The sequence below is a fragment of the Heterodontus francisci genome, chromosome 20 (genome assembly GCF_036365525.1).
Source record: "Heterodontus francisci isolate sHetFra1 chromosome 20, sHetFra1.hap1, whole genome shotgun sequence".
Taxonomy (NCBI): domain Eukaryota; kingdom Metazoa; phylum Chordata; class Chondrichthyes; order Heterodontiformes; family Heterodontidae; genus Heterodontus; species Heterodontus francisci.
Window position 1 is genome coordinate 47,607,507 of NC_090390.1, and position 27,898 is coordinate 47,635,404.

At 42.6% G+C, this 27,898-nt stretch overlaps 1 protein-coding gene across 1 annotated transcript in view; it reads left to right on the forward strand.

Annotated features, from left to right (window-relative positions):
• The window catches only part of si:ch211-221j21.3 (uncharacterized), a 49,963-nt gene extending 24,887 nt beyond the window's left edge, over nt 1–25,076 (forward strand). The window contains exons 3-4 of the mRNA XM_068053341.1: nt 1,429–1,494; nt 23,296–25,076. Of these exons, the coding sequence (XP_067909442.1) occupies nt 1,429–1,494; nt 23,296–23,322 (93 nt within the window). The 3' untranslated portion in view covers nt 23,323–25,076. The remainder of the gene's footprint in view (nt 1–1,428; nt 1,495–23,295) is intronic.
• The last annotated feature ends 2,822 nt before the right edge of the window (nt 25,077–27,898 follow it).

Consider the following 27,898-nt stretch of genomic DNA (forward strand, 5'->3'; position numbering starts at 1 on the left):
GGGTTGCGAATCTTTGGAATGCTCTACCCCAGAAGGCTGTGGAAGCTCAGACATTGAGTATGTTTAAAGCAGAGATTGACAGATTTCTAAATACAAATGACATAAGGAGATATGAGGATAGTGTGGGAAAAAGGCATTGAAGTGGATGTTCAGCCATGATCATATTGAATGGCGGGGCAGGTTCAATGGGCTGAATGGCCTACTCCTGCTCCTATGTTCCTAAATTATAGATTTTGTTCATCCAACACTATTTTGCACTTGGAGAACTTTCTGAGTTATACATAACACTAGGATGCATTTCTTCTCACTGGCCGTGTGAGCAAATTGAGGTGCTCAGTAAAGCGTATTGTACAATATTAACATATGTTGGCATAAGTGTTATATTTCCTATTGGGTATTGGTAGCAATGATAACATTGTATTTCCTTCCTGCTTTACATTATAACACTCGACATATAGTAGTAGTTCTATCTCAAACCCACGCTCTCTCAGCATGGTTCCCTTTTGGAAATGAGAGATTATGGAATTACCTATAGTATAAGTAATAAGTAATTTCAAACTGATTGACTGACTATAATCAGTCTAAAGCAAATTTTAAACTATTCTACCGATTGGAATATGTTAAATCAATAATTTTGTTAAAGTTGCAGTCTAGTTATATTTTGTGTATTTATCACCTGAGATATGCACACTGCACCACATTCTCACTCACCACTTAATAATCATTGCAATTTTTTATCCTCAAACATAAGAAATCTGAAATGAAAGCAACATTTGTTGGAAGTATGGACCATTTTAGTGTGCTCTGATAAAGGATTTACACCTGAAATGTTAGCTTGCATATTTCCAGTGTTTTCTGTTTTTGTGATTAATCCTTTTGGAGATACTATTTTAAAAGAAAAGGGATGCCTTTCCCTCTTTCCCATAATTTTAAAAAAGAGACATGGGATAATTTTGACCATCACTTTGACCATCATTCACTTCACCAGCAAACTGGTGAAGTGAATCACTCACCTGTTGTTGAACCTGACCATTTTATTGTTAGTGAATGTAAGACTATTTCCCAGCCAAGAAGCTGGGAGGTATCTTGTTCCTAGTGCTCTGATTTCCCCACTCCTTCCAATTAGTACCTTTTTTGGCTTGTGACAAAACTCTTGTTTTAGTTACACGCCACGATATCGCAGCAAAAATGTGGCAATCATTGGTGTACTCTTGTTTCCTATCATTATGTAGTATATTGGAGCATCAATGCATAAGGAACCACTTGTAAATTTTCATTATAACACATCTGTCTATGTAGAGTCTTCTGAGCAATTAGTGACTTTTTATGGAATACCCCAAAAGGCTATCAATGATTATTGTTGATTATTTGATGGTTGATGATCACATCATCAAATTAGTTAATTACAATAGCATTTTCTTTTCAAAGATGCAACACAACCATGCACAAGTGAACACATCAAAGCCTTGTCCTCGATGTTTGGCAGGTGAATCTGTAAGTACTTTTATTATTTCTTAAGGTATACTGAACCCATACATGTACTGTCTTTATAAATGGACGATAGGATACATGAATGAAGCCTCAAACTGATCATCTAAATGACCAAGTATTTTCAAATTATTCATAAATTTAATAAAATGGTACTAAAGTCCTCATTTTTAAGGATGAAGAAAACCTTCAGTGATGATGCTAGCCCACCTTGCAATGAGGTGAATGTCCAATTTTGTAGGGTCAGCTCATTGGAATAATTAACAGAGCTCTCAGCACTGCTTTAGCCTTCCATTGGCAGCTAACCTAAGAGATAACAGGTCAAGTTTAAAGAATGCACACACTTAAAGGTAAGTGGGGACATATATTATTTAGCCTTTCAAATGCTTGAAAATGAATTTAAACGTTGTGCTGCATTTTAAAAGCCCACCATTGAAATTGGCGGCGGGCGGAAAAATTTGCGGCCTGCACGCATGGGGCCCACATCACGGAGCCACTGTGATTCCAAAGGCACATTAGCATGGCTGGGCCGGCCACTCCCTACCCCCGATGATGTAGAGGGGATGGGCAAGCTGTCCCCAGCAACGGTGTCTGGCACCAATGTGCTGGCGCCAGCGCCATTTCTAAAAGGCAACAGCCCTCAATGACCATTTAATTTTCAAGGAACAGGCAGATTTTTTTTAAAAATAGCAAGTCTGTTTCACAGCTGACAGGTGCTGATATTGGGAATAGCGGTTTCCGAACTTCGGACAGATTCGGGTTTCCCAGCAGGTTCTGACTTTTTTTTTTTTAAAGCCCACTGGAAAACCCCAAATCTGTCCGAAGTTGGGAAACCACTGTTCCCAATGTTAGCACCAGTCAGCTGTGAACCTAATTTGTCATCTTTTTTTAAAAAAAAATGACCAACCATAAAGCTGCTGTGCTGGTTGGGGGGGTGGGGTGGGGGGTTGCATAGAGAGAGCGGGGTGGGGGTGGAGGAGAGAGCATGAGGGGTGGGGGGGGGGTGAAGAGAGAGTGAGGATGGGGGAGAGAGAATGATCAAGATCACTCCTGACAAATGGACATCTATCCAGAATACTCTGCATCGCTACAAGAAGTGTGCAGGCAAATATTGATAGCTTGTACAAGAAAAGAATGCCAGGTATCTCACTAAATCCATGTTCAATGTAGTGATAAGAAATTTAAAGCTTCTTCACAAAAATACATATTTGTTGAGGTTTTGATAGTAAGATCAATTTTTAATGCCTTCACCTTTCTGAAATTGTCTCACTGGCCTCCAATGTAAGACAAATAATTGTAACGTAGCCCCCCATACGAAAGGTTGGACAACCCTGATTTACAGAATGCAGTGCAGCGCAGCAAGTCACCAAGACTTAAGCAGCAGCACCTCCCAAACTAGCGAACTTCACCACCTGGAAACATCTGGTTCATGGGAACATGTTCCCCTCCCAGGCACACACCATTCCTGACTTGGGCATTTATTGTCATTCCTTCATTGCCGCTGGGTCAAAAGACTGGAACTCCCCACCTGACAGCATGGTGGGAGTACCTTTACCACATAGATTTCAGTAATTCATGAAGCCGCTCACCACCACCTTCTTGACCATCCATGGATGGCTAATAAATGACCACATCTCAGAGAATTCTAAAATAAAAAATGCAGACCTTTCCTAAGCAGGAGATATACAAGGTAAACATGGTTTGCCTGGCTGGAGTCTGATCTCATACTGGTAGCTGCATTTCAATGTACCTTCAAAGTGAAAGAGAGAAGTCAAAACACAAGTATGAAATAAATGTCAGCTTGACCCCAGTGGTAGGATTCTTGCCTCTGAGTCAGAAAATCACAGATTGAAGCTTTACGATAAGTCTTGAGCACATACACTAAATTGACACTTCAGTGCAGTAAAATGGGGTATATGCATTATTAGAAGTGCAATATTTCAGGTGACATGTTAAACTGAACCCCTCTCTGCCTGTTCAGATGGACATAAAAGATCCCATGGTACTTTTCAACAAAGAATAAGGAAGTTCTGGCGTCCTCGCCAAAATTTATCTCTCAACCATCGCTAAAACAGATTATCTGGTCATTTATCTTGCAATGTGCAAATTGGCTGCCACCTTTTACAACAAGCAAATCAAGCAATGACTACTCTTCAAAAGTAGTTCATTGGTTTTGAAGAGCTTTGGGACCCTTTGAGGATGTGAAAGTTAATGTATAAATTTAAGAAGTTTTTTTTCTTAAGTTTTGACCAAATTTTGTGTAACTTTTGCAAATAACTTCTTTTAGCAATACACCTTTCTGTTACTTGGATGGAATCTAGAGCTGATACATGCAAATAAAGTTTTTTTTTAAATCATGCTATTTTCAGTGGTAACTCTGAAAACAAGTTATATAGAATTTTGCTTGATTCAGTGAATGGTCGTGGGATCTGGGTTGTTGCACCATTTCTTAAGCATTTCTCACCAGAGGAAGTGGGTATGGTGTCACCAAAGTAGGGGTAATTTTGCAGAGTGTCTGTTGACACTACTCTGTCAGCCAGTACAGGAGCGGAGGACAGTCAAAACGGCTAAACAGTGGGTTACAGGCCACACTGCATAGTCAGGATTGGAACCACCAAAGCTGCAGGTCAAGAACACAGAGGGACTTTGGAACAAGTTGTCTGGCGAGTGTGGAAAGAGAAGATAATCTCACGGGACCCAAGGTAAAGTTACAGCAAGAGTAGAAGCTGGTCTAGACGAAAATCCCACAATCATAAATTTTAGCAAATCGAAAATGTTATACTCCAGCTGTCTTTCAGCATTACAGCACTACCTAGTGGCATTACAGGGAATCATTAAAGGAAAATGTTGGCATTTTAACTTTGAAAAGTGTCTCCCCTGTAATGTTACTAGGTAATACTGTAATGGGAACTCCAATGTTAATAACTTCCTGTCACACTGCTTATTGATGCTGTAGAGGCTGTCCATTCACTCATGGCTGCCTTTGCTCAACTTCATCTGCTCCTTGCCAATCCGAGTAATTCTATTGTGAAGTGTCTAATTTTTTTTAATCCCTTAATTTGGGCATTAGAAATTCCAGTTGCTGAGAGAGAAAATAGAGATGTAAGATTTTTCAAGAAAATATTGAGGCGGCCAGTTTGTACAATCACAAGCTGATCTATTGTCTCTGCAGCAGCTATCGTGTATCATAGATTGACACCAGTAACATTGGGCTGGATTTTGTTCTGAGCCCAACATCGGGTTCCGTGGTGGGAGGGGGGGTGGGCCAGAGACCATGAACAGCAGCAGCCGCCACAGAGTCAGACACTGGGATTGCCGGGCCCAATCTTCCCGGTGGTAGCGAGGCTCTGTGGCGGCACCTCCGCCACTGTGACGGGACCCGACTTTAAATATTTAAAATAGCTCACTGCATAAATTTAAATTTAATTCCCTGCGATCTAACCTTCAGTACCAATCTTGAGCACGTCGTGCGGCACTCGTGCCTTCACTTTCCCGTCCAGGCAAAGCTGGCGCCACTGAGGTGGGGAATGGGTCAACTCTATGATTTGTGTCGGGGATGGGGTAGAGCATGGCTGTCCGACGGGACCCGACAACATGTGTTGGGTTCAGGTTGGGTCGCTCTTCTGGGTCCAGCATTTGGGCTCGAATCGGGTCGGACGCAGTGGCAGTGCTGCCTTTTGGTCAGGGGGGGAAAAGGAAGTAAGAGTAAGCGTCATTAATTTCCAGTAGTCGAGTCGGGTTGGGTCGGGCGCGGGAAAAAAACTAAAGGACTCTGGCCTGGGTCGGGTTCGGGTTAGATGTAGTCAGGTCAGGTTTAAATTGTATACCCGAGTAGGACTTTAAGAAGGGGTCAACTCTGCATGATTTGTATGGGGAAGGGAACTCTGCATTATGTTGAACTGTTTGTCGGGCTGGTAGCCTTTTAAAAATGGCGCCGACATCTGCTGCTGCATCAGGTGATGCCGTGAACGGCATCGCCGATGCCGTCCCCATCACGTGATTCGGGGGGGGGGGGCGGTCGCTATCGTTATGTTAAGTGGCCGCCCATCACAGCGGCGTGGGTCCCTTGTGGGGCGGCCACCATTATCCCAGCAGCAGGATAACAAAATCTAGCCCCATTGGAACAGCCTATCAGTGCCACCAACAGGAGTAACAGGTACTGCAGGGAGCTATCAATGAAATGTGCCCCTTGTGCTGCATTTAATATGGTTGGAAAACTTGTTAATCTAAAAAAAAACTGTGATTAGGTGGCTCGTGGGGGAAAATTATATCATTTAAAGAAACTGGACAAATGATGGGCCAAAGAATGCCAGATATTATTTAAAGTGGGTAATGCACACTGTTACACCATGATCTTATATTTGGTGACATGGGTGGAAAAGAGAAATAATTTTGTTGTAAGTATTGATCTTTCGCTTAAAATATCTAGTCATTATGGGGCTTTTCTCAACAGAATTTATTAATACCAAAACAACTTTCATTTCTATAGTATCTGTACCTTTAACATAGACAGACATCCCAAGGCACTCCACAGAAGTGTAATAAACAAAAATAAATGCAAATACAAAGGAGGAGATATTAGGAGGGGTGACCAAAAGCTTGGCCAAAGAGGTATGTCTTAAAGGGGGCTCTGAAGGAGGAGGGAGAGACGGAGAGATTTAGGAAGGCTTAAGGCTAGACAGCTGATGGCATGATCACCAATGGTGAAATAAAGGGAGGAGGATATACAAAAGGCCAGCGTCTCGGGAATAGAGTTTGGTTTGGTGGTGTAAGACTGGTAGAAGTTACAAAACAAGTCCAGAAGAGATTTTAAACGCCAGGATGATTATTTTAAATTTGAGATGTTTGGGGATGGGGATCCAATGTAGATTGTCAAGGACAAAGTTAATGAGTTAGCAGAACTTGATATAGGATATGGGCAGCAGAGATTTGGATGAACTAAAATTTAGAAGGTAGACAATGGGAGGACAGCCAGGAGATCATTGAAATAGTCAAGTCTGGAGGTGACAAGTGACTTGGATGAGGATTTAAGCAGCAGGTGGGCTGAGGCAGGGCAGAAGTAGGCAGTCTTTGTGCTGGAGAGCACATGGGTCAGAGGTTCAGCTGAAGGTGTGATAGGATGCTGGGAAATATTCTGCTTCAGTATCAACTGCAACTTGAGGGTCTTTCTAAATGGAAATACATTTTACCCCCACTAGAGAGGTGTCTGTGTTGTGGGACCCTGAAGCCTCTGAATTGTAGAGTGTCGTGGCGTGAGCTAAGCTGCCAGGTTTCTTGGGGCTTTGCATTGTGGAATTCAGGAAAGGAATGCTGGGAACCTCTCCTTATGCCTTCATTATGGGTCCAGATTTTGCTGTAAAAATAGTTTTGAGGCCAAATTTATGTGCAAATCATTCAGCCACTTCCGGCGAGTGCACTTGCAGTTAAATGCAGAAATCCTAAAGTTGCTGTCTAAGTTGCACTGCTCCTCCGAAAGCTGCCCAATAACAGCATATTGCCATCTGAATCATAATTTAAATACATTGAATGGTGTGAAGTTCATAGGTGTGGACTAAACTTGCCAAGAACAGTTGGGGCTTGTCCATTCTAGTCTGAGTTCCCTTTTCACAGCATGGTAAGTCTTGATTACTGCCAAACAACCTCTCTGGCACTGTAAATTAACTTTTAAGTATGGAGTCTCATTCCTTCAGCTGTTACTTAATGTTGAGAGATGAAAAAATAAGAAAATCCTTTTTTGCCTTTGTCTCTTTTATCTCTATCTCTTAATCCAATTTTTCTTTCCTCTCTTTATTTCACTTTCTGCACTTGATTTAACATTGAATTCAACATTCTAACTGACATTTCCCAGTTTAGACTCTGCACTGCTCGTAAACAATTCTTCAGTTTGTTTAAGGAAATACACAGTTGCTTATCCTGTTCCAAATGCCCTGTAGAGGGTGCTGCACTACTTGGCTGGTTGGCTGACAGCAACTTGTCATACAAAGTCTGTGGTCAAGTGCAAGTCGAACGAACCAGCTGGCACCATTCGTTTGGCGCCCAGAGCACAATTCAGCTTGTAATGTTTATGATGGCCTTGTACCTACTGTAGGCTCAACTATAGCTGTGAGTCTGTGAACTGAGAGTCATTAGAGTCACATACAAGGCAGCTTGCTGGTATCCTAAAGTGGAAAGAATTTAATTTATGTATTTTGTCTGGTAAATTTGGCAAATTCAAATTTTTATCTCGTCAGGGAACTAAATGTCTGCATTAACTGTCACTCTTTGACATCGGAAATAAAAACAGAAAATGTTGGAAATAAACAACAGAATAGGCAGGAACAGTAAAGAGAAAAAACAGACCCTGACTCTTTGATTGTATACTTTTCACCAGAATGTGTCTTCTCTATACAAATGCTGACTTACTTACTGTGCATATGCAGCATTTTCTGTTTTTATTTCAGTTAAAATGGGCTGGCTTTTGCTGTAGAAATAAGGGTGAGACATAGTGCTTAACGTCATTGAAGTGTAAATAGACAGCAACTTGCCGTGATCACACAATTTACATACTGTAATCAAGAAGCTGCTGTCAAAGTTCCCCTGCTGCCCCAGAAAGTTGCACTATACTGGTATCTCGCCCAGAGACTCAAAATTCAAGTACATGGAACAGTGTGAAGCTGCTGTACTTAGAATCATAGAAATTTGCAGCACAGAAGGAAGCCATTCGGCCTCTCTTCATCTGTGCTGGCCAACAGGGTGGCATCCAGCCTAATCCCACTTTCTAGCTCTTAGTCTGTAGCCTTGTAGGTTACGACACTTCAAGTGCATATCCAAGTACTTTTTCAATATTTATAAGGGTTTCTGCCCCTACCACCCTTTCAGGCAGTGAGTTCCAGATCCCCACCACCCTCTGGATGAAAAAATTTCCCCTCTAATCCTCTCTAAACCTCTTGCCCTAAATCTATGCCCCCTTGTTATGGATCCTTAACCACTGGAAATAAGGCCTTCCTATCCCTCTCTATGTAGACCCCTCACCTCAGCCTTCTCTGTTCCATAGAAAACAACCCTAGCCTATCCAATCTTTCTTCATAACTAAAATTCTCCAGTACAGGCAACATTCTCGTAAATATCCTCTGTACCATCTCTAGTGCAATCACATCTTTCCTATATTGTAGTAACCAGAACTGCACGCAGTACTCCAGCTGTGGCCTAATTAGTGTTTTATACAGTTCCAGCTTTTTTTTTTTAGCTGAAGCTTGAAAAGTATTCCTTGTACTGCCTTGACCACCTTTATCTACCTGTCCAGCTGCCTTCAGAGATCTGTGGACATGCACTCCGAGGGGTCTCTGTTCCTCTGCACTCTTCAGTATCCTACCATTTATTGTATATTTCCTTGCTTTGTTAGCCTTTCCCAATTGCATTACCTCACACTTCTCTGGATTGAACTTCATTTGCCACTGTCGTGCCCAAATGACTAGTCTACTGATATTTTCCTGCTTTCTTCTTCATTATCAACCACACAGCCAATTTCTGTATAATCTACAAACGTCTTAATCATACCCCCTACATTCAAGTCCAAGTCATTGATATATACCACAAAAAGCAAGGGAGCTAGTACTGAACCCTGTGGAATGCCACTGGAAACAGCCTTCCAGTCACACGACACCCATCAACCATGACCTTTTGCTTCCTGCCTCAGAGCCAATTTTGGATCCAAATTGCCACTTTGCCTTGGATCCCATGGGTTTTTACTTTTGTGAAGTCTGCCATGTGAGTCTTATCAAAAATAAAAGCAGAAAGTGCTGGAAAAACTCAGCGGGTCTGGCAGCATCTGTGGAGAGCGAAACCGAGTTCTATCTGACCTTTCACTGGTCTGGCAGCATCTGTGGAGAGCGAAACCGAGTTCTATCTGACCTTTCACTGGATTGTTTTCACTGGAACGACGGAGGTGGAGGGGCGACATGATAGAGGTTTACAAAGTTATGAGCGGCATGGACAGAGTGGATAGTCAGAAGCTTTTTCCCAGGGTGGAAGAGTCAGTTACTAGGGGACATAGGTTTAAGGTGCGAGGGGCCAAGTTTAGAGGGGATGTGCGAGGCAAGTTTTTTACACAGAGGGTGGTGAGTGCCTGGAACTTGCTGCCAGGGGAGGTGGTGGAAGCAGATACGATAGCGATGTTTAAGAGACATCTTGACAAATATATGAATAGGAAGGGAAGAGAGGGATATGGGCCCCGGAAGTGCAGAAGGTGTTAGTTTAGGCAGGCATCAAGATCGGCGCAGGCTTGAAGGGCCGAATGGCCGGTTCCTGTGCTGTACTGTTCTTTGTTCTTTCATCTACCTGTAACGGTAGCTCTGTTTCTCTCTCCACAGATGCTGCCAAACCTGCTGAGTATTTCCAGCACTTTGTTTTTATTTCAGATTTCCAGCATCTGCTGGAAATTTAACTTTTATTTTAGGACTTCTCAAAAGCCTTTCTAAAGTCAATATAGACTACATCTATTGCACTACCCTCATCGACCCTCCTTGTTACCTCTTCAAAAAAATTCAATCATGTTAGTCAGGCATGACCTTCCCTTAAATTCGTACTGTCTTTGATCAACCTTTATAAATGAAGATTTATCCTGTCCCTTAAAATTTTTTCCAGTAATTTTCCCATCACCAAGGTTAGGCTGACTGGCCTGTAATTACTCGATCTATCGCTTTCTCCCTTTTTAAACAATGGTACAACTTTAGCTGCCCTCCAGTCGTCTGGCACCCCACCTGTAGCCAGAGAGGATTGGAAAATGATGGTCAGGGCCTCTGCTATTTCTTCTCTTGCTTCCCTTCCCGGGCCTGGAGTTTTATATCCTTTCAAAGATGTTAACCCCCTTAATACTTCCTGTTTCTCACTATGTTAATTTGATCTAAAATTTCACACTCCTCCTGATTGCAATGTCTGTATCATTCCTCTCTTTTGTGAAAACGGAAGCAAAGTATCCAGGAAGAGCCATACCCACATCCTCCACCTACTCTATCTTGAGTGATCCCTTTTGCTCTTTATGTATTTACTAAAAAAAAAAACTTTGGGTTTCCCTTGCCAATATTTTTTCATGCCCTTTCTTTGCTTTCCAAATTACCTTTGTTTAATTTCACCCCTACACTTTTTTTATACTCCTCTAGGTTTTCTGCAGTATTGAGTGCTCGGTATCCGCCATAAGATTCCCATTTTTTCTTTGTCCTCTCCATTAAGCCCCTTGACATCCAGGGGGGCTCTGGGTTTGTTAGTCCCAACCTTTTTCTTTAAGGGAACATACTTGCTGTGATCCCTCGCATCTCTTCCTTGAATGCCTCCCACTGATCTAGCACTGATTTACCTTCAAGTGCTATTTCCACTTCACTTTAGCTAAATCACATCTCACCTGAGTAAAGTTAGCTTTTCCTCAATTGAGAACTTTTATTCCTGGTCTTTTGTTGTCCTTTTTCATAACTCCCGTAAATCTAACTGAATTGTGATCACTTCCACCAAAGTACTCCTCAACTGATACCCCTTCCACCTGGCCAGCTTCATTCCCTAAAACTAAGTCCAGACCGCCCCCTCTCTTGTTGGGCTTGCTACGTACTGGCTATAAAAGTTCTCCTGAATGCATTTTAAGCATTCTGTTCCCTCTGTGCCTTTCACACATTCTATCCCAGTTAATATTACATTTGTTGAAATCCCCCACTACTACTGCCCTATGTCCTTGCACTTCTCAGATATTTGCCTACATATTTGTGCTTCTATCTCCCTCTGACTGGGGGTCTGTAGTGCACTCCCAGTAGCGTGATTGCCCCTTTTTTGTTGTTCACTTCAACCAACAGGCCTCATTTGATCACCCTTCTACCATATCATCCCTCCTCACAGCTATAATTGTTTCTTTAATCAATATTGCAACCCCTCCTTTTTTTATCACCCTCCTTATCTCAACTGAAAACCCTGTAACCAGGAATGTTGAGCTGCCATTTCTGCCCTCTTTCAGCATGTCTCGGTAATAGCTAAAATATCAAATTCCTACATGTCAGTCTGTGTTCTCAGCTCGTCTGCCTTATTCCCTAGCGGTACTGAGCAAACTACGGAGATGTGGGCTGACAAGTCCCCGGGTCCTGATGGGCTTCAACCTAGGGTTTTAAAAGAGGCGGCTAATGAGGTAGTAGATGCGTTGGTTTTAATGTTTCAAAATTCGCAAGATTCTGGAAAGGTTCCATCAGACTGGAAAAGTAGCAAATATAACCCCTCTGTTCAAGAAGGGGGGAAGCAGAAAAGAGATAACTATAGGCCAATTAGCTTGATGTCTGTCGTGGGAAAGGTATTCGAATTGATCATTAAGGAGACTATAGCTGGGAACTTGGAAAAACTCAAGGTAATCGGGAATAGTCAGCATAGTTTTGTGAAAGGGAAATCATGTTTCACCAATTTATTGGAGTTCTTTGAAGGAGTAACGAGCTGTGGATAAAGGGGAGCCCGTTGACGTACTGTACTTAGATTTTCAAGGCATTTGACAAGGTGCCACATAAAAGGTCATTGCATAAAGTAGGAGCTAATGGTGTAGTGGGTAACATATTAGCGTGGATAGAAGATTGGCTGGCTGGCTGAAAACAGAGTGTGCATAAATGGGTCCTTTTCTGATTGGCAGGGGTCTGATGAGTAGAGTCCCGCAGGGGTCTGTGCTGGGGCCTCAACTTTTTACAATTTATATCGATGACTTAGATGAGGGGAGTGATGGCATGGTAGCTAAATTTACAGATGAGACAAAGATAGGTAGGAAAGTATGTTATGAAGAGGACATAAGGAGGTTGCAGACCGATTATAGACAGGTTGAGTGAGTGGGCAAAAATCTGGCAGATGGAGTATAATGTGGGAAAATGTGAAGTTGTTCACTTTGGCAGGAAGGATTTAAAAAAAAAAAGCAGAGTATTACTTAAACCGAACGACTGCAGAATTCCAAGGTGCAGAGGAATCTAGGTGTTCTAGTGCATGAGTCACAAAAAGTTTCTATGCAGGTACAGTAAGTAATAAAGAAGGCTATCCTTTATTACAAGAGGAATTGAAAGTAAGAGTAAGGATGTTATGCTTCAGTTATACAGAGCATTGGTGAGACAACGTCTCGAATACTATGTGCAGTTTAGGTCTCCTTGTTTAAGGAAGGATGTAAATGTGTTGGAGGCGGTTCAGAGGAGGTTTACTAGATTGATACCTGGAATGGGCAGGTTGTCTTATGAAGAAAGGTTGGACAGACTGGGCTTGTTTTCACTGGAGCTTAGAAGAGTGATGGGAGACTCTATTTGAAGTATAGAAGATCCTGAACGGTCTAGACAAGGTGGATGTGAAAAGGATATTTCCTCTTGTGGGTGAGTCCAGAACTAGGGGGCACTGTTTTAAAATTAGGGGTCGCCCTTTTAGGACAGAGATGAGGAGAAATTTTTTCTCTGAGGGTTTTTCGACTTTGGAACTCTCTGCCTCAAGAGGTAGGGTCATTGAATATTTTTAAGGCAGAATAGAATCTTGTTGGGCAAGGGAATCAAAGGTTATCGGGGGTAGATGGGAGTGTGGAATTTGAGCCACAAACTGATCCGCCATGAACTTATTGAATGGCAAAGCAGGCTCGAGGGGCCGAATGGCCACCTTCTCCTAATTCATATGTTTGTATGTATGTTAGATTTCTTGCATTAAAGTATATGCCAATCAGCACTGCCGCGCATCCTTTGTGTCTATTTGCTAGCTTTTGTTTACTCTGCCTTCCAAATATGCTTAACTAATTTTCTGCCTTCCATTTCCAACATTTCTTCTGTCCCTTCTGAATCTACTCTCAGATTCCCATCCCCCTGCCTAGCTAGTTTAAACCCTCCCAACTAGCAAAACCCCTTGCAAGGATAATGGGCCCAGCCATCTGCCTTGTACAGATCCCACCTCTCCCAGAAGCGGTCCCAATACCTAAGGAATCTAAAACCCTCCCTCCTACACCACCTCTCCAACCACATATTCATCAGCTCTATCTTCCCATTTCTGTACTCACTAGCACTGGGAGTGGTCTGAAGATTACTACCTTTTGAGGTCCTGTTTTCCAGTCTCTCTTAGTTCCTTAAACTCTGCCTGCAGGACCTCATCTTTCCTTCTTTCTGTCTGTCATTGGTGCCATAAAGGATCACAACCTCTGGCTGTTCACTCTTTTTCACCCCCCCTCGGAATGTTCTGTAGCCGCTCAGTAGCATTCATGACTCTGGCATCATGGAAGCAACATACTTGGAGTCAAGTGTTTGGGCCAGAAGCGACTGTCTGTTCCCCTTACTGTCGAATCCCCTGCCATTATTGCTCTTCCACTCTTCCTCACCTCTTGTGCACTGAGTCACCCATGGTGCCATGAACTTGGCTCGGAACTGATTACGGATTGGAGAGCGAGATGCACTCGGGATCTCTGCCCGGCCTGCCGTGTCCTAATGGCAATTAAACATTCCCTATCTGCTGGCATGTTTTTAAGCTGCTGGATGACCATCTCCACGAAGCTCTCAGTCCTGTGGATGCACCGTAGTGACTCCAGCCTCCACTGAAGCTCGAAACCCAGAGCTCAAGCTGGTGGCACTTCCTGCACATGTCATTCAGGCCATGAGAAGCATCCAGGATGTTATATATACCCATTAAACGCACCAGAAAATGTTAGGGCTTGCAGTAAAAGCAATTTTTTTATGGCATAATCAGTTTTAATTACTGACAAACATCCTCTCTGGCACTGAAAGCTTACTTTTATAATTGTAAAGTTTCTTATCCTCAGATTTGAATTATTGTTGGACAGTTTAAAAAAAGTTTTTTTTACTTTTGGTTTTTTTCTATTTCTCAATCCCATTTTTCTTTCCCTTTTTTTAATTTTTCTTTCTGTACCTGATTTGATGCTGAATTAAATATTCTGACACTTCCTGGTTCAGACATTGCGCTGCTCATTAACGATTCTTCCAGTTTGATTGGTTAGGGTGATACACCGTTGCTTGTCCTGTTCACACAGGTCCCAGATCCCATGTAGAGAGCACTATGCCAAAAATGGCTTTCTAATCAGTGCAAGTGCCAGTGCAAATACGCATAGAAAGTCTGTAGGCAAGTGTGATTGTAATGAATGGCTAGCACTGTTCATTCACGGCGAGAGCAAAATCCAGCCAATTATTTCTGATAGAATGTTCAGAATAGTGTGAGGCGGATCATATTATATGCTTAATAGATATATTTCCTCTATGCATCTTATTTTATTCAATGCAAATTAAAGTCCATATGTTATTTTTTAATGTTCTCTCCCTGAAGGCATGGACTCCTTGCTTAGATAGTTTCACACAACTAAGTGACCATTCCTAATGTTACTCGACCAGAAGAGACTTTGCAGCTGAGCCAGATACTATTCCAACTGGTATCTTATACGCACACACTTCTAGCAGGCATTTGGTTGATGGTGATCAGGAGATCTCAGGTTGCTGAGCCCAAACAGCAGCTTCGCACAGGCTGGGGTTCAAACTTTGGACCTGATTGACTCAGCTATCCATTGGATAAATTCCCTGAGCCATTGAAAAATGCTATTTTTTTTCATTGCAAAGTTAAATCAGAAATGTAATATTATTTACCATAACTTTTTGAAAATATGCAATGAATATGTTGAAAGTTGCAGCAACATTATTGGGCAGTGCAATAAATTGGAATGCTAAAAGTTGAACATTCCATAACTTTCCCCATTAAATTATATAAAAAAAGAAACTAGCCACGTTTGAGTTTGTAATGGCTTGTGTTTAAAATCAACTATTTCAGATGATTTCATTGAAAACCACTGCATATTTTGTAGTGCAGCTGCTTTTATGTTGAGTTCACAACTCTGTTTCTGAGGAAGGCCCAAAAAGAAAGAGATGGTGCTTTGTCACGTCCTCTGGCTGTTCCAAAGTCCTTTATAATCAGTGAATTACTTTTGCAGTGTAACCACTGTTATGTGGACAAATGTGGCACAGCAAATTCCCAATATGAATGAATGAGCAGTTAAAAAGGGGGCTATTACTTGGCTGGGAGTGTACTACAGGCCTCCAAACAGTCAGGCAGTGGTAGAGGAGCAGATATGTAGGCAAATCTCAGAGGTGCAATAATAATAGGGTGGTAATAGTAGGGGATTTCAACCTCCCCTACATTAGAGGGGATAGTATTAGAGCAAAAGGCTTAAAGGGGGCGGAATTCTTCAAGTGCATTCAGGAGAGCTTTTTGAGCCAACTCGTAGAGAGTCCTACACGAGGAGGGGCGGTACTGGACTTAATCCGAGGGCATGAAGCCGGTCAAGTGGTAGAAGTGTCAGTGGGGGAGCATTTCAGGGATAGTGACCATAACTCTATAAGGTTTGAGGTTGTTATGGAAAAGGACATGGACGGACTGGAAATAAAAGTGCTGAACTGGGGGGAGAAGATTTCAATATGATAAAACAGGATCTAGCCAAAGTGAAGTGGGAGCAGCTTGTTATAGGAAAGTCTACATCAGACCAGTGGGAGTCATTTAGAAGGGAAATTATGAGGGTTCAGCTGCAGCATGTTCCTGTAAAGGTGAAGAGTAGGACCAACCGGTCAAGGGAAGCCTGGATGTCAAGGGATATAGAGGATTGGATAAGGAAAAAAAAGGAGGCGTATGGCAGATTCAGAGAGCTGAAAAAAGCGGAGGCCCTGGAAGAGTATAGAAAGTGTAGGGGAATACTTTTTTTTTAAAAAAAAGTAGTTAGGAGAGCGAAGAGGGGGCATGAAAAATCACTGTCAGGCAAGATAAAGGAAAATCCCAAGGCATTTTATAAGTATGTTAGGGGCAAAAGGATAACCAGGGAAAAAGTGGGGCCTATTAGGGACCAAAGGGGCAATCTGTGTTTGGAGCCGGAGGACATAGGTGAGGTTTTGAACAATTACTTTTCATCTGGAGAGGGACGATGGAGGTGTAGTAATCAGGGAAGGGGATTGTGATATACTTGATCAAATTAGCATTGAAAAGGAGGAAGTATTAGCTGTATTAGTGGACTTAAAGGTGGATAAATCCCCAAGTCCAGATGAGATGTATCCCAGGCTGCTATGTGAGGCAAGGGAGGAGATAGCGGGGGCTCTGACACAAATTTTCAGATCCTCTGTGGCCACAGGAGAGGTACTGGAGGACTTGAGGACAGCGAATGAGGTACCACTGTTCAAGAAGGGTAGCAGGGATAAACCAGGTAATTACAGGCCAATGAGTCTAACATCAGTGTAGGGAAATTATTGGAAAAAATTTCTGAGAGACAGGATTAATCTCCACTTGGAGAGGCAGGGATTAGTCAGGGATAGTCAGCATGGCTTTGTCAGGGGGAGATCATGTCTAACAAATTTGATTGAATTTTTCGAGGAGGTGACTAGAGGTGTGGATGAGGGTAGTGCAGTTAATGTGGTCTGTATGGACTTCAGTAAGGCTTTTGATAAGGTCCCGCATGGGAGATTGGTTAAGAAAGTAAAAGTCCATGGTATCCAGGGTAATTTGGCAAATTGGATTCAAAATTGGCTTCGTGAAAGGAGGCAGAGGGTGATGTAGAGGGTTGTTTTTGCGTTTGGAAGCCTGTGACCAGTGGTCTACCGCAGGGATCGGTGCTGGGACCCTTACTGTTTGTAGTGTACATTAATGATTTAGACATGAATATAGGAGGTATGATCAGTAAGTTCGCAGACGACATGAAAATTGGTGGTGTCATGAATAGTGAGGAGGAAAGCCTTAGACTACAGGACGATAGGTGATGGGCGGAGCTGTGGCAAATGGAGTTTAATCCTGAGAAGTGTGAGGTGATGCACTTTGGGAGGTCTAACAAGGCAATGGAATATATAAAGGATGGTAGGACCCTAGGGAGTACAGAGGGTCAGAGGGACCTTGGGGTGCTTGTCCATAGATCACTGAAGGCCGCAGCACAGGTAGATAAGGTGGTTAGGAAGGCATACGGGATACTTGCCTTTATTGGCCGAGGCATAGAGTGTAAGAGCAGGAAGGTTATGATGGAGCTGTATAAAATGCTAGTTAGGCCACAGCTGGAGTACTGTGTACAGTTCTGGTTGCCACACAAGAGGAAGGATGTGATTGCAGTGGAGAGGGTGCAGAGGAGATTCACCAGGATGTTGCCTGGGCTGGAGCATTTCAGTTATGAAGATAGACTGGGGTTATTTTCCTTGGAGCGGAGAAGGCTGAGGGGGTACCTGATTGAAGTATACAAAATTATGAGGGGCATTGATAGGATAGATAGGAAGAAGCTTTTTCCCTTAGCGGAAAGGTCAATAAATAGGGGGCATAGATTTAAGGTAATGGGCAGGAGGTTTAGAGGGGAGTCGAGGAAGAATTGTTTCATCCAGAGAGTGGTTGGAATCTGGAACACACTGCCTGAATGGGTGGTAGAGGCAGGAACACTCATGACATTCAAGAAGTATTTGGATGAGCAGTTGAAACGCCATAACATACAAGGCTACGGGCCAAGTGCGGGGAAATGGGATTAGTTAGGACGGGTGCTTGATGGTCGGCGCAGGCCAAAGGACCTGTTTCTGTGCTGTAAAACTCTGACTCTGTGACTCTAATCTGTTTTTAGTGCTGGCTGAGGGAAGAATGTTGGCCAGGAGACTGGTAGAATTGCCTGTTCTTCCATGACTGCTATGGGATCTTCTACTGGGTCGGCAGTGGCGTAGTGGTATTATCATTGGACTAGTAACCCAGAGACCCAGGGTATTTCTCTGGGGACATGGGTTTGAATCCCACCACAGCAGAAGGTGGAATTTGAATTTAATTAATAAATCTGGAATTAAAAGCTAGTCTAATGATGGCCATGAAACCATTGTCGATTGTTGTAAAAACCCATCTGGTTCACTAATGTCCTTTAGGGAAGGAAATCTGCTGTCCTTACCTGGTCTGGCCTACATGTGACTCCAGACCCACAGCAATGTGGTTAACTCTTGCATGCCCTCTGAAATGGCCTAGCAAGCCACTCAATTGTACCTAACCGCTATGAAGTCTATAAAAAGGAATGAAACCGGACGGACCACCTGGCATCGATCTAGGCACCGGAAACAACAATGGCAAATCCAGCCCTGTCGACCCTGCAAAGTCCTGGGGGCTTGTGCCAAAGTTGGGAGAGCTGTCCCACAGACTAGTCAAGTAACAGCCTGACATAGTCATACTCACGGAATCATACCTTACAGACAATGTCCCAGACACTGCCATCACCATCCCTGGGTATGTCCTGTCCCACCGGCAGGACAGGCCCACCAGAGGTGGTGCCACAGCCACACTAGCGAGGGAGTTGTCCTGGGAGTCCTCAACATCGACTCCGGACCCCATGAGGTCTCATGGAATCAGGTCAAATGTTGGCAAGGTAACCTCCTACTGATTACCACCTACCGCCCTCCCTCAGCTGATGACTCCGTACTCCACCATGTTGAACACCACTTGGAGGAAGCACTGAGGGTGGCAAGGGCACAAAATGTACTCTGGGTGGGGGACTTCAATGTCCATCACCAAGAGTGGCTCGGTAGCACCACTACTGACCGAGCTGCCTGAGTCCTAAAGGACATAGCTGCTAGACTGGGTCTGCGGCAGGTGGTGGGGGAACCAACACGAGGGAAAAACATACTTGACCTCATCCTCACCAATCTGCCTGCTGCAGATGCTTCTGTCCATGACTGTATTGGTAGGAGTGACCACCGCACAGTCCTTGTGGGGACGAAGTCCCGCCTTCACATTGAGGAATACCGTCCATCGTGTTGTGTGGCACTATCACCGTGCTAAATGGGATAGATTTTGAACAGATCTAGCAATGCAAAACTGGGCATCCGTGAGGCGCTGTGGGCCATCCGCAGCAGCAGAATTGTACTCAGCCACAATCTGTAACCTCATGACCCGGCATATCCCCCACTCTACCATTACCATCAAGCCAGGAGACCAGCCCTGGTTCAATGAAGAGTGCAGGAGGGCATGCCAGGAGCAGCACCAGGCATACCTCAAAATGAGGTGTCCGCCTGGTGAAGCTACAACACAGGACTATCTGCGTGCCAAACTGTGTAAGCAGCATGCGATCGACAGAGCTAAGCGATCCCATAACCAACGGATCAGATCCAAGCTCTGCAGTCCTGCCACATCCAGCCGTGAATGGTGGTGGACAATTAATCAACTAACTGGAGGAGGTGGCTACACAAATATCTCCTTCCTCAATGATGGGGGAGCCCAGCACATCAGTGCAAAAGATAAGGCTGAAGCATTTGCAACAATCTTCAGCCAGAAGTGCCGAGTTGATGATCCCTTTCGGCCTCCTCCTGAAGTCCACAGCATCACAGATGCCAGACTTCAGCCAATTTAATTCACTCCGCGTGATATCAAGAAACGACTGAAGGCACTGGATACTGCAAAAGCTATGGGCTCTGACAATATTCCGGCAATAGTACTGAAAACCTGTGTTCCAGAACTTGCCGCGCCCCTAGTCAAGCTGTTCCAGTACAGCTACAACGCTGGCATCTACCCTGCAATGTGGAAAATTGTCCAAGTATGTCCTGTCCACAAAAAGCAGGATAAGTCCAACCCAGCTAGTTACCGCCCCATCAGCCTACTCTCAATCATCAGTAAAGTGATGGAAGGTGTCATCAACAGTGCCATCAAGCGGCACTTGCTCAGCAATAACCTGTTCAGTGACGCTCAGTTTGGGTTCCGCCAGGGCCACTCGGCTCCTGACCTCATTACAGCCTTGGTTCAAACATGGACAGAAGAGCTGAACTCAAGATGTGAGGTGAGAGTGACTGCCTTGACATCAAGGCAGCATTTGACCAAGTATGGCATCAAGGAGCCCTAGCAAAACTGAGGTCAATGGGAATCGGGGAAAACCCTCCGCTGGCTGGAGTCATACCTAGCGCAAAGGAAAATGGTTGTGGATGTTGGAGGTCAATCATCTGAGCTCCAGGACATCACTGCAGGAGTTCCTCAGAGCAGTCTCCTCGGCCCAACCATCTTCAGCTGCTTTATCAATGACCTTCCTTCAATCATAAGGTCAGAGGTGGGGATGTTCGCTGATGATTGCACAATGTTCAGCACCATTCGTGACTCAGATACTGAAGCAGTCCGTGTAGAAATGCAGCAAGACCTGGAGAATATCCAGGCTTGGGCTGATAAGTGGCAAGTAACATTCGCACCACACAAGTGCCAGGCAATGACCATCTCCCCTTGACATTCAACAGCATTACCATCGCTGAATCCCCCACTATCAACATTCTAGGGGCTACCATTGACCATAAATTAAACTGGAGTAGCCATATAAATACCGTGGCTACAAGAGCAGGTCAGAGGCTAGGAATCCTGAGGTGAGTAACTCGCCTCTTGAATCCCCAAAGCCCGTCCACCATCTACAAGGCATAAGTCAGGAGTGTGATGGAATACTCTCCACTTGCCTGGATGGGTGCAGCTCCAACAACACTCAAGCAGCTCGACGCCATCCAGGACAAAGCAGCCTGCTTGATTGGCACCCCATCTACAAACATTCACTCCCTCCACCACCGACGCACAGTGGCAGCAGTGTGTACCATCTACAAGATGCACTGCAGCAATGCACCAAGGCTCCTTAGATAGCACCTTCCAAACCCGCGACCTCTACCAACTAGAAGGACAAGGGCAGCAAATACATGGGAACACCACCATCTGCAAGTTCCCCTCCAAGTCACACACCATCCTGACTTGGAACTATATTGCCGTTCCTTCACTGTCGCTGGGTCAAAATCCTAGAACTCCCTTCCTGACAGCACTGTGGGTGTACCTACCCCAAATGGACTGCAGCGGTTCAAGAAGGCAGCTCACCACCACCTTCTCAAGGGCAATTAGGGATGGGCAATAAATGCTGGCCTGGCCAGCGTCGCCCACATCCCATAAATGAATTGTTTTTTAAACTTGTTTTTAGCATGTGGATGACTTAGTTTAATATTTCATTTGGAAGACAGCATTTTCTCAGTTATGCACCAAAGTGATTATGTGCTCAAGTTTTGGAGTAGAGCTTAAACCCACAACCTTCTGCCTGAGGCAGGAATGCTACCAACTGAGCCAATCTGACAGTTAAAAGGGCCAGTAAAGAAGGAAGCAAATCAAAGGAATAAACATCTGCTTTTTTTTATATGGCACTGTTCACAACCTCAGGGTGTCCTAAAGCACTTTACAGCTAATTAAAAATAAGTGAATAGATTATGGGTGGAATTTCCTGAGAGCGCGTAATTGGAACGTTACACCCGAAATTACACCCATTCTTGCACACATTTTGGCGCTATCAACTTGCAGCTAAATTTTCTGCCATTAGTATATGCTGAAACATTAAATTCAGTTGAAATTAGAGTAAACATTTGGGGCCTGAGGAAAGTGTGAAACTGACACCATTATATTTTTTAATATGATATTTAGAGTTTCAAGCCATCTCACCATCATTCCTGCACATTCGGCACAGCATGTAATCAGGAAAGATTTTCTGTTTTTCATATGACTGATACTAAAGCTATTAAAATACATCCAAAGAAACAGAAAATACACTGCTGGTCTCTGTGTGGATAAATTTTTTAACTGTCTTAAACCAAAATTCAAATAAAACACCAGAGAAATTATTATTTCCTGCTGCACCTAAAATTCTGTGTTGAATTTTGCATTTAATTTTGAGTCAGTGTAATTGTATGAAATTCCCAGCTCTTTAGCATAGAGTTGAGCCATTTTAATGAGCCTGAGATATATTTGGGTACAGGAATCAGTAGACGGACATAAAAGATCAAGGAAATTCAAGCATAGCATAATTACATGCATAATACACTTGTGTATGCGTTTTCTCAATCTTTTATGCCAGACATTTGCTTTACAATTGTCTCTGGTTGCAAGTACACTGAAAATTTCATCACCATCTGTTTTAGGTGCTGGTTAAAGGAAACCAGGAGAACTCCCTTCCTCTTCTTCAAGGATCCCATGGCACTATTTATGTCCACCAGCTGGGAGAGGGGATCTTGGATTAACATTTCCCCCAACAGTGCAGCACTCTCACAGTACTGTATGGAAATGCCAGCCTAGATTATGCGCTCAAGTCTCTGGAGTAGAGCTTGATCTTGTGGCCTTCTGGCATAGAGGTGAGAGTGCTACCACTTGAGCCAAGGTGGCTTCTCTGAGGCTCCACACTGGCTCAAGAGGTCTGAGCAGTGAGTTAGAGTCGTACAGACTAGGAAGGTCCTATATTCAGCCCTTAATCTGTGGTGGTTTTGTTGATCACAAGGACTTCAGCACCCTTGGTTAGGAAAGCAAAATTGCCCAGAGTTCTGTCCTCTGTTCACTATCTGTTGAATTTTAGCAGAAGTACATGTGGAAGACCGGTTTGGCTGTGAGACTTCTTAGTTTGAATAGACTGCTAATGTTTATTGTCACATATTACATGAATAACAGCCACTTAGGTAAGGGACGAGAGGATGTCCAGAGGTTGGGAAACCGTATCCCAAAAAAGAGTCAAAACCTCCAGAGGAGGTTGGAAAAGAGAAAACAGGTGAAGAAAGTTAAAAAGAGTGGGGACAGGAGAATGAAAGACTCGGCAGGCAGAGGTGTTGTCTGCCATGCCCAGAAATTATGGCTATCGTTGGCTCTTGTGACTGGTATTTCTTCTGGCTTCTGGAAGAAACAGCGCCACCTCATTTGCTTTGCCACATTAATTTATCATTTTTCAACTTTTGCTTGACATGTTATGTGCTATTTTCTGCATTGTATGTAGTTTGTTTCAAAGGGTAAGCATACCTGTTCTGCCTGTTGAATTTTATAATTTATATTTTTCTGTTTCAGGGTCATATTAATCATATGGCTAGCTAAAAGAAAAAAAATGAGGTAGCATACCTGCCTTAATCATCATGTAAAACTGAAGACATCTTCTTTGAGACTTTTGCGTGACGATTCTACAAGAGAAGTCTAAATTACTTAATGACTTTATATGACAAGATATTGATTTCAAGCTTAACCAAGATTCACCTGATGAAAATAGCTGGCATTATTACCTGTTGTACTTGAGCTCTCTAATGATCAGTGCTGTGTTATGCTGAATGCAGAAGAACGGCCTACTCTTGCTAGTATGTTCCTTTGTAACATTTGTTTTCTAGCCAGAGGAAGTTAAATGATTATCAAGCAGGAATTTTCCCACCAAGGTTTGGTTGTGAAAAGTTATAACATTGATTTTAAATTAATCAATAAGGTAATACTTGAGAACATTAGTACTACAGTATAGAATTGATGACAATGTACTAATGTTTATTAAAATTGTTTTTAAATCACTTATTTAGAAATTTTTATTAAACTATTGCTTCATTTTCTGATTGAAAAGAAAATGGTTGTCATGTTTTAAAGCTATGTAAATTTTGTATTTTTGTCCATATTTTTCATATTTTATATGCCAGAAGATAAACAACTTAATCTGTGGTAATTTATTTACAGAATAAGTATACAGATTCTTTCTGCTACTTTTTCTTCCATTTTCCTTTTGTTTTTCTCATGAAAAAGTTGGCTAATGCTGGTGTACAATTTCATGGGTTCTGGCAACTCTCCAAGTGCTATTCTTCATTTGTAAACCAAGCTAGTATGTTACAGCAAGCTGAGCAGCCATTATAGTAGAGCCTGATTCTGTCCATACTTATTCACTTTCCAGTAGGATTACTAGATGGTAAGCCCAGAAGTGCTCAAGACATTTTTTTTTCTCTATTAGCTGGGTGTTCGACATGTGACAAAATCAGGTGAAATATATCACCTAAACTGCTGCCCTAGCTCAGTGTCAAATCAGTAACATAAAAAAAAACACAGCTTTTGGTCTGTAGTCAATTCTAGGCTGCACGGTGCATAAACCCAGTAAACCATTTTGTTTCCTCCCATACCTGTTGGTGTTCTTGAAAGAGAGAGGATAGATCAACGAACTCTTGGAGGCCTCTGCCAGTGTTACATCAGAACATTGAGAGCATTGCCCAGGTTGGCGTGTTCTGATTTATAAATGGGGATGGTGTAGGCTGGGAGGGAGGGAGGGAAAGACTGCTTCCCTCTTGCCAGAGAAGAAATTTGTCTCTAATTTGTAGTACCCTTAAATGGCCTGGCTGAACTGGATCTGTATCATCACTTTGTGATGGTTTATATTTAGTGTGTCCATACTTTTTTTTACAATATAATTGGGGAAAAAAGATTGAAAATTAGATATCACTTTTGATAACGTACTAGTACTCGTGTTTTTGAGAAATACTCAGCAGGAAGCTGTATACTAAATGTTTACCTCAGATTATATTTAGAAAATATCTGCTAGCATTTTTTAATCACTTCTGCAAATGATTGTAATTTGAAACTGTTGTGCAAAATGCTGTACGATCTTTTACAAAACTTCATTCTGAAACAAATGTGCTGGGCATGTAATATTTTGTATTTCACGCATCAAGACAGATGCCAAGAGAAAGTTTTGTACAGATTATGGTGGGAATGGAGTTGGTACTATTCAATATGTTTTTATCTACTTTGTTTACAGCTGTGTTTAACAGACATTTGATTGCTTTCTAAGCTCTTTTTAGGTTTAACTAAATTTGAGCTAAAATAAAATGGGTGCTAAAAGTTAAAAGGTGTGACACTTATTTGTAGTAGTTATTTCTTTAATATCAATTCAGTTGACAGTTTTCCTTATTCTCAGGATTCTCTTTCTCATTTGCCTCTTGTACATCAGTAACTAAAAGGGCAGGTAATCTAAGGGGCCTATTGAGTCATTCACAAAGATGTTATCAGTCAGGTTTCCCTGGCAGAGGAGGACAAGTGCCTGACCTCTGTTCACCATTTCTCCCTGACGGCATTGAAGAAATTGGGAATAGAATGAGTAACTATAAAGTATGACAGTTTTGTGTTCTACAAAAGCACTTTTGGACTGAAAATTACAAAGTTCATTCCTCTGAATAAAGTCTCCAAAGCATCATGCATGCAAGGACTCCCAACAGTTTGCATCAAATGGCAGTATTGATTTTCACTTTGCTGGTGTTAGATTCAGTTGGTGGCTGATCTGTTGTTAGGATTTGAAGTGTTCTTTTTATTATTCGATGTCGCTTCTGAGCAGAGATTCATTGCCAGCCTCAGCAATTCTACTGACGTTGAGTCCGTGAATTAATTCTGAGCAGCAACAGCTACCTAATGCAAAATTACAGTTATCCTCTGGAGTCATGATATTGGACTGAAGGTAAATATTTCTCCTAAAAAGCAATGCTTTTTAAATTAATATATTAATGTTAATATTAGGAAATAATCTGTTTTTATAGTACTTGCCCCTCCAGTACTGTGCATCCTTTAAGATGTATTTCATGTTTTTTTGTTATTGGGGGAAAGACTGTTTAAATCTCCCAAATGCCTCAACATTAAAATATTCAGCAAAAATAGCTTTATGTGATGTGATAGTTGAAGTTAGAGTGCACTGCACAGCTGAAAAAGTTGCTCTACCAAAATGAAAAGTGATGATTTGAGGACTATTGCTTCATCAGTCTGGTCCCAAATCCCTTTGTGGTGGAAGGGTTGAACTTAATTCTGTTGAAAAAAAAATGTTCAATGTCAAATAACCATGATAAGGTGCTGTTGATATTTCCTTATCGATGATTGCTATAGTTATTGGATGAGGCAAACAAAACAGAGATATACCTAAAGGCATTGTAAGGTTCAGGTTATATTTGAGATTTGCTTTATGAATATGACTGATTAGTTTTGATCTGTGACCAAGAAGAAAAACTGAATTAATTAATGGCATATCAAGAATAATAGTTGAGGGACAGACGAGTACTGCAAAATCTTGAATATGTGATCAAAAACAGTTGGAGTCCTTATAATCCTGAAAGAAAGATAAAATTAGAGTGATATAGTAGGGGATCAATGTGGATGTGTAATGAGAGCTTTCATTCTACTTCTGAAATTGCAGATGAAGGGGCCGGACCACTGGATATAAAGATGCATTTCTTGGTTTAATACATCTTCCTGAAAATTGATATTGAAAATTACACTTTTCTCGAGGCCTTAAGAGGTAGCCATACAGTATGTCTCTCTTTTTCTGCTTTCTACAACTGATTTCTGACTTCTAATGACTTTTTGCTGGTGCTGGACTGCCTTTGTCAGTCTATACAGTTTAACTACTGTCATGGATGCTCAGGTAGGTCTGGGGCTGGAGAACATGGGGGAGCAGCCAATAAGACGGAAGAGAGAGCAGGGACAACTGGGAGAGGAGGAGGATGGCATTGCGCAGAAAACATCCCCCACTGCGTCTTCAGGGACAGACTTCTGCTCCCTTAATTTCACTAAAGAGCAATGTCAGGAACCCTGTCTTCACTAAGGAACCTATCTCAGAACTGCGTCTCGAATCGGGCATGGACAGCACTGTCTGTGGCATGATGCTAGTATCTGAGCTGATGCTTGCTTGGGGCTGAACGCCATCTTCAAGAACCGCTGGCCTGCTCTTCCTGGTAGTGGGGCTTCCATATTTTAAGCACCTGAAATTAAAGTGAGGAACAAGTGTTTGCTTTTTCTCCTCTTCTTTCAGATTAAAAGCTAAGTACCTAGTGAAAGCAGCTATTGCTTGCCATGCAGAGTGTATGGAGTGAGATAGAAGCAAGAAGGGGAAAGTGAATTGAATGTTATCATTTATTGCGAGGGGAATTGAATACAAAAGTAGGGAGGTTATGCTTCAGTTATACAGGGCATTGGTGAGACCATATCTGGAGTACTGTGTACAGTATTGGTCTCCTTATTTAAGGAAGGATGTAAATGCGTTACAAGCAGTTCAGAGAAGGTTTACTAGACTAGTAACTGGAATGGGTGGGTTGTTTTACAAGGAAAGGTTGGACAGGCTAGGCTTGTATCTGTTGGAGTTAAGAAGAGACTTAATTGACACATATAAGATCCTGAGGGGTTTTGACAGGGTGTACGTGGAAAGGATGTTTCCCCTTGTGGGAGAATCTAGAACTTGGGGTCACTATTTAAAAATAAGGGGTTGCCCATTTAAGACGGAGATGAGAATTTGTTTCTCTGAGGGTCGTGAGTCTTTGGAACTCCCTTCCTCAAATAGTGATGGAAACAGAGTGTTTAAATGTTTTTAAGGCAGAGGTAATAAATTCTGGCAGAGCAGCCTTGAGGGGCTGAGTGGCCTACTCCTGCTCCTAATTCATATGTTCGTATGTATGTTTGTATCTCCAGCGATGCCTTTCACAACGGTCATGACTTCCCTGACGCATGATGACCACGTTTTTTGCACTGAGAGATGTTCAGGCATGTTCGGCTTTCTCTCGTCACTGCCTCCTGTCACATGTTGTGCACAACCTCCTCAAAAAAGAAAGGTGTAATAGTGACATCATTATAAGGTGTTTAGAGAATCTACCAGTCATTGCAAAATAGTTTGCACGAG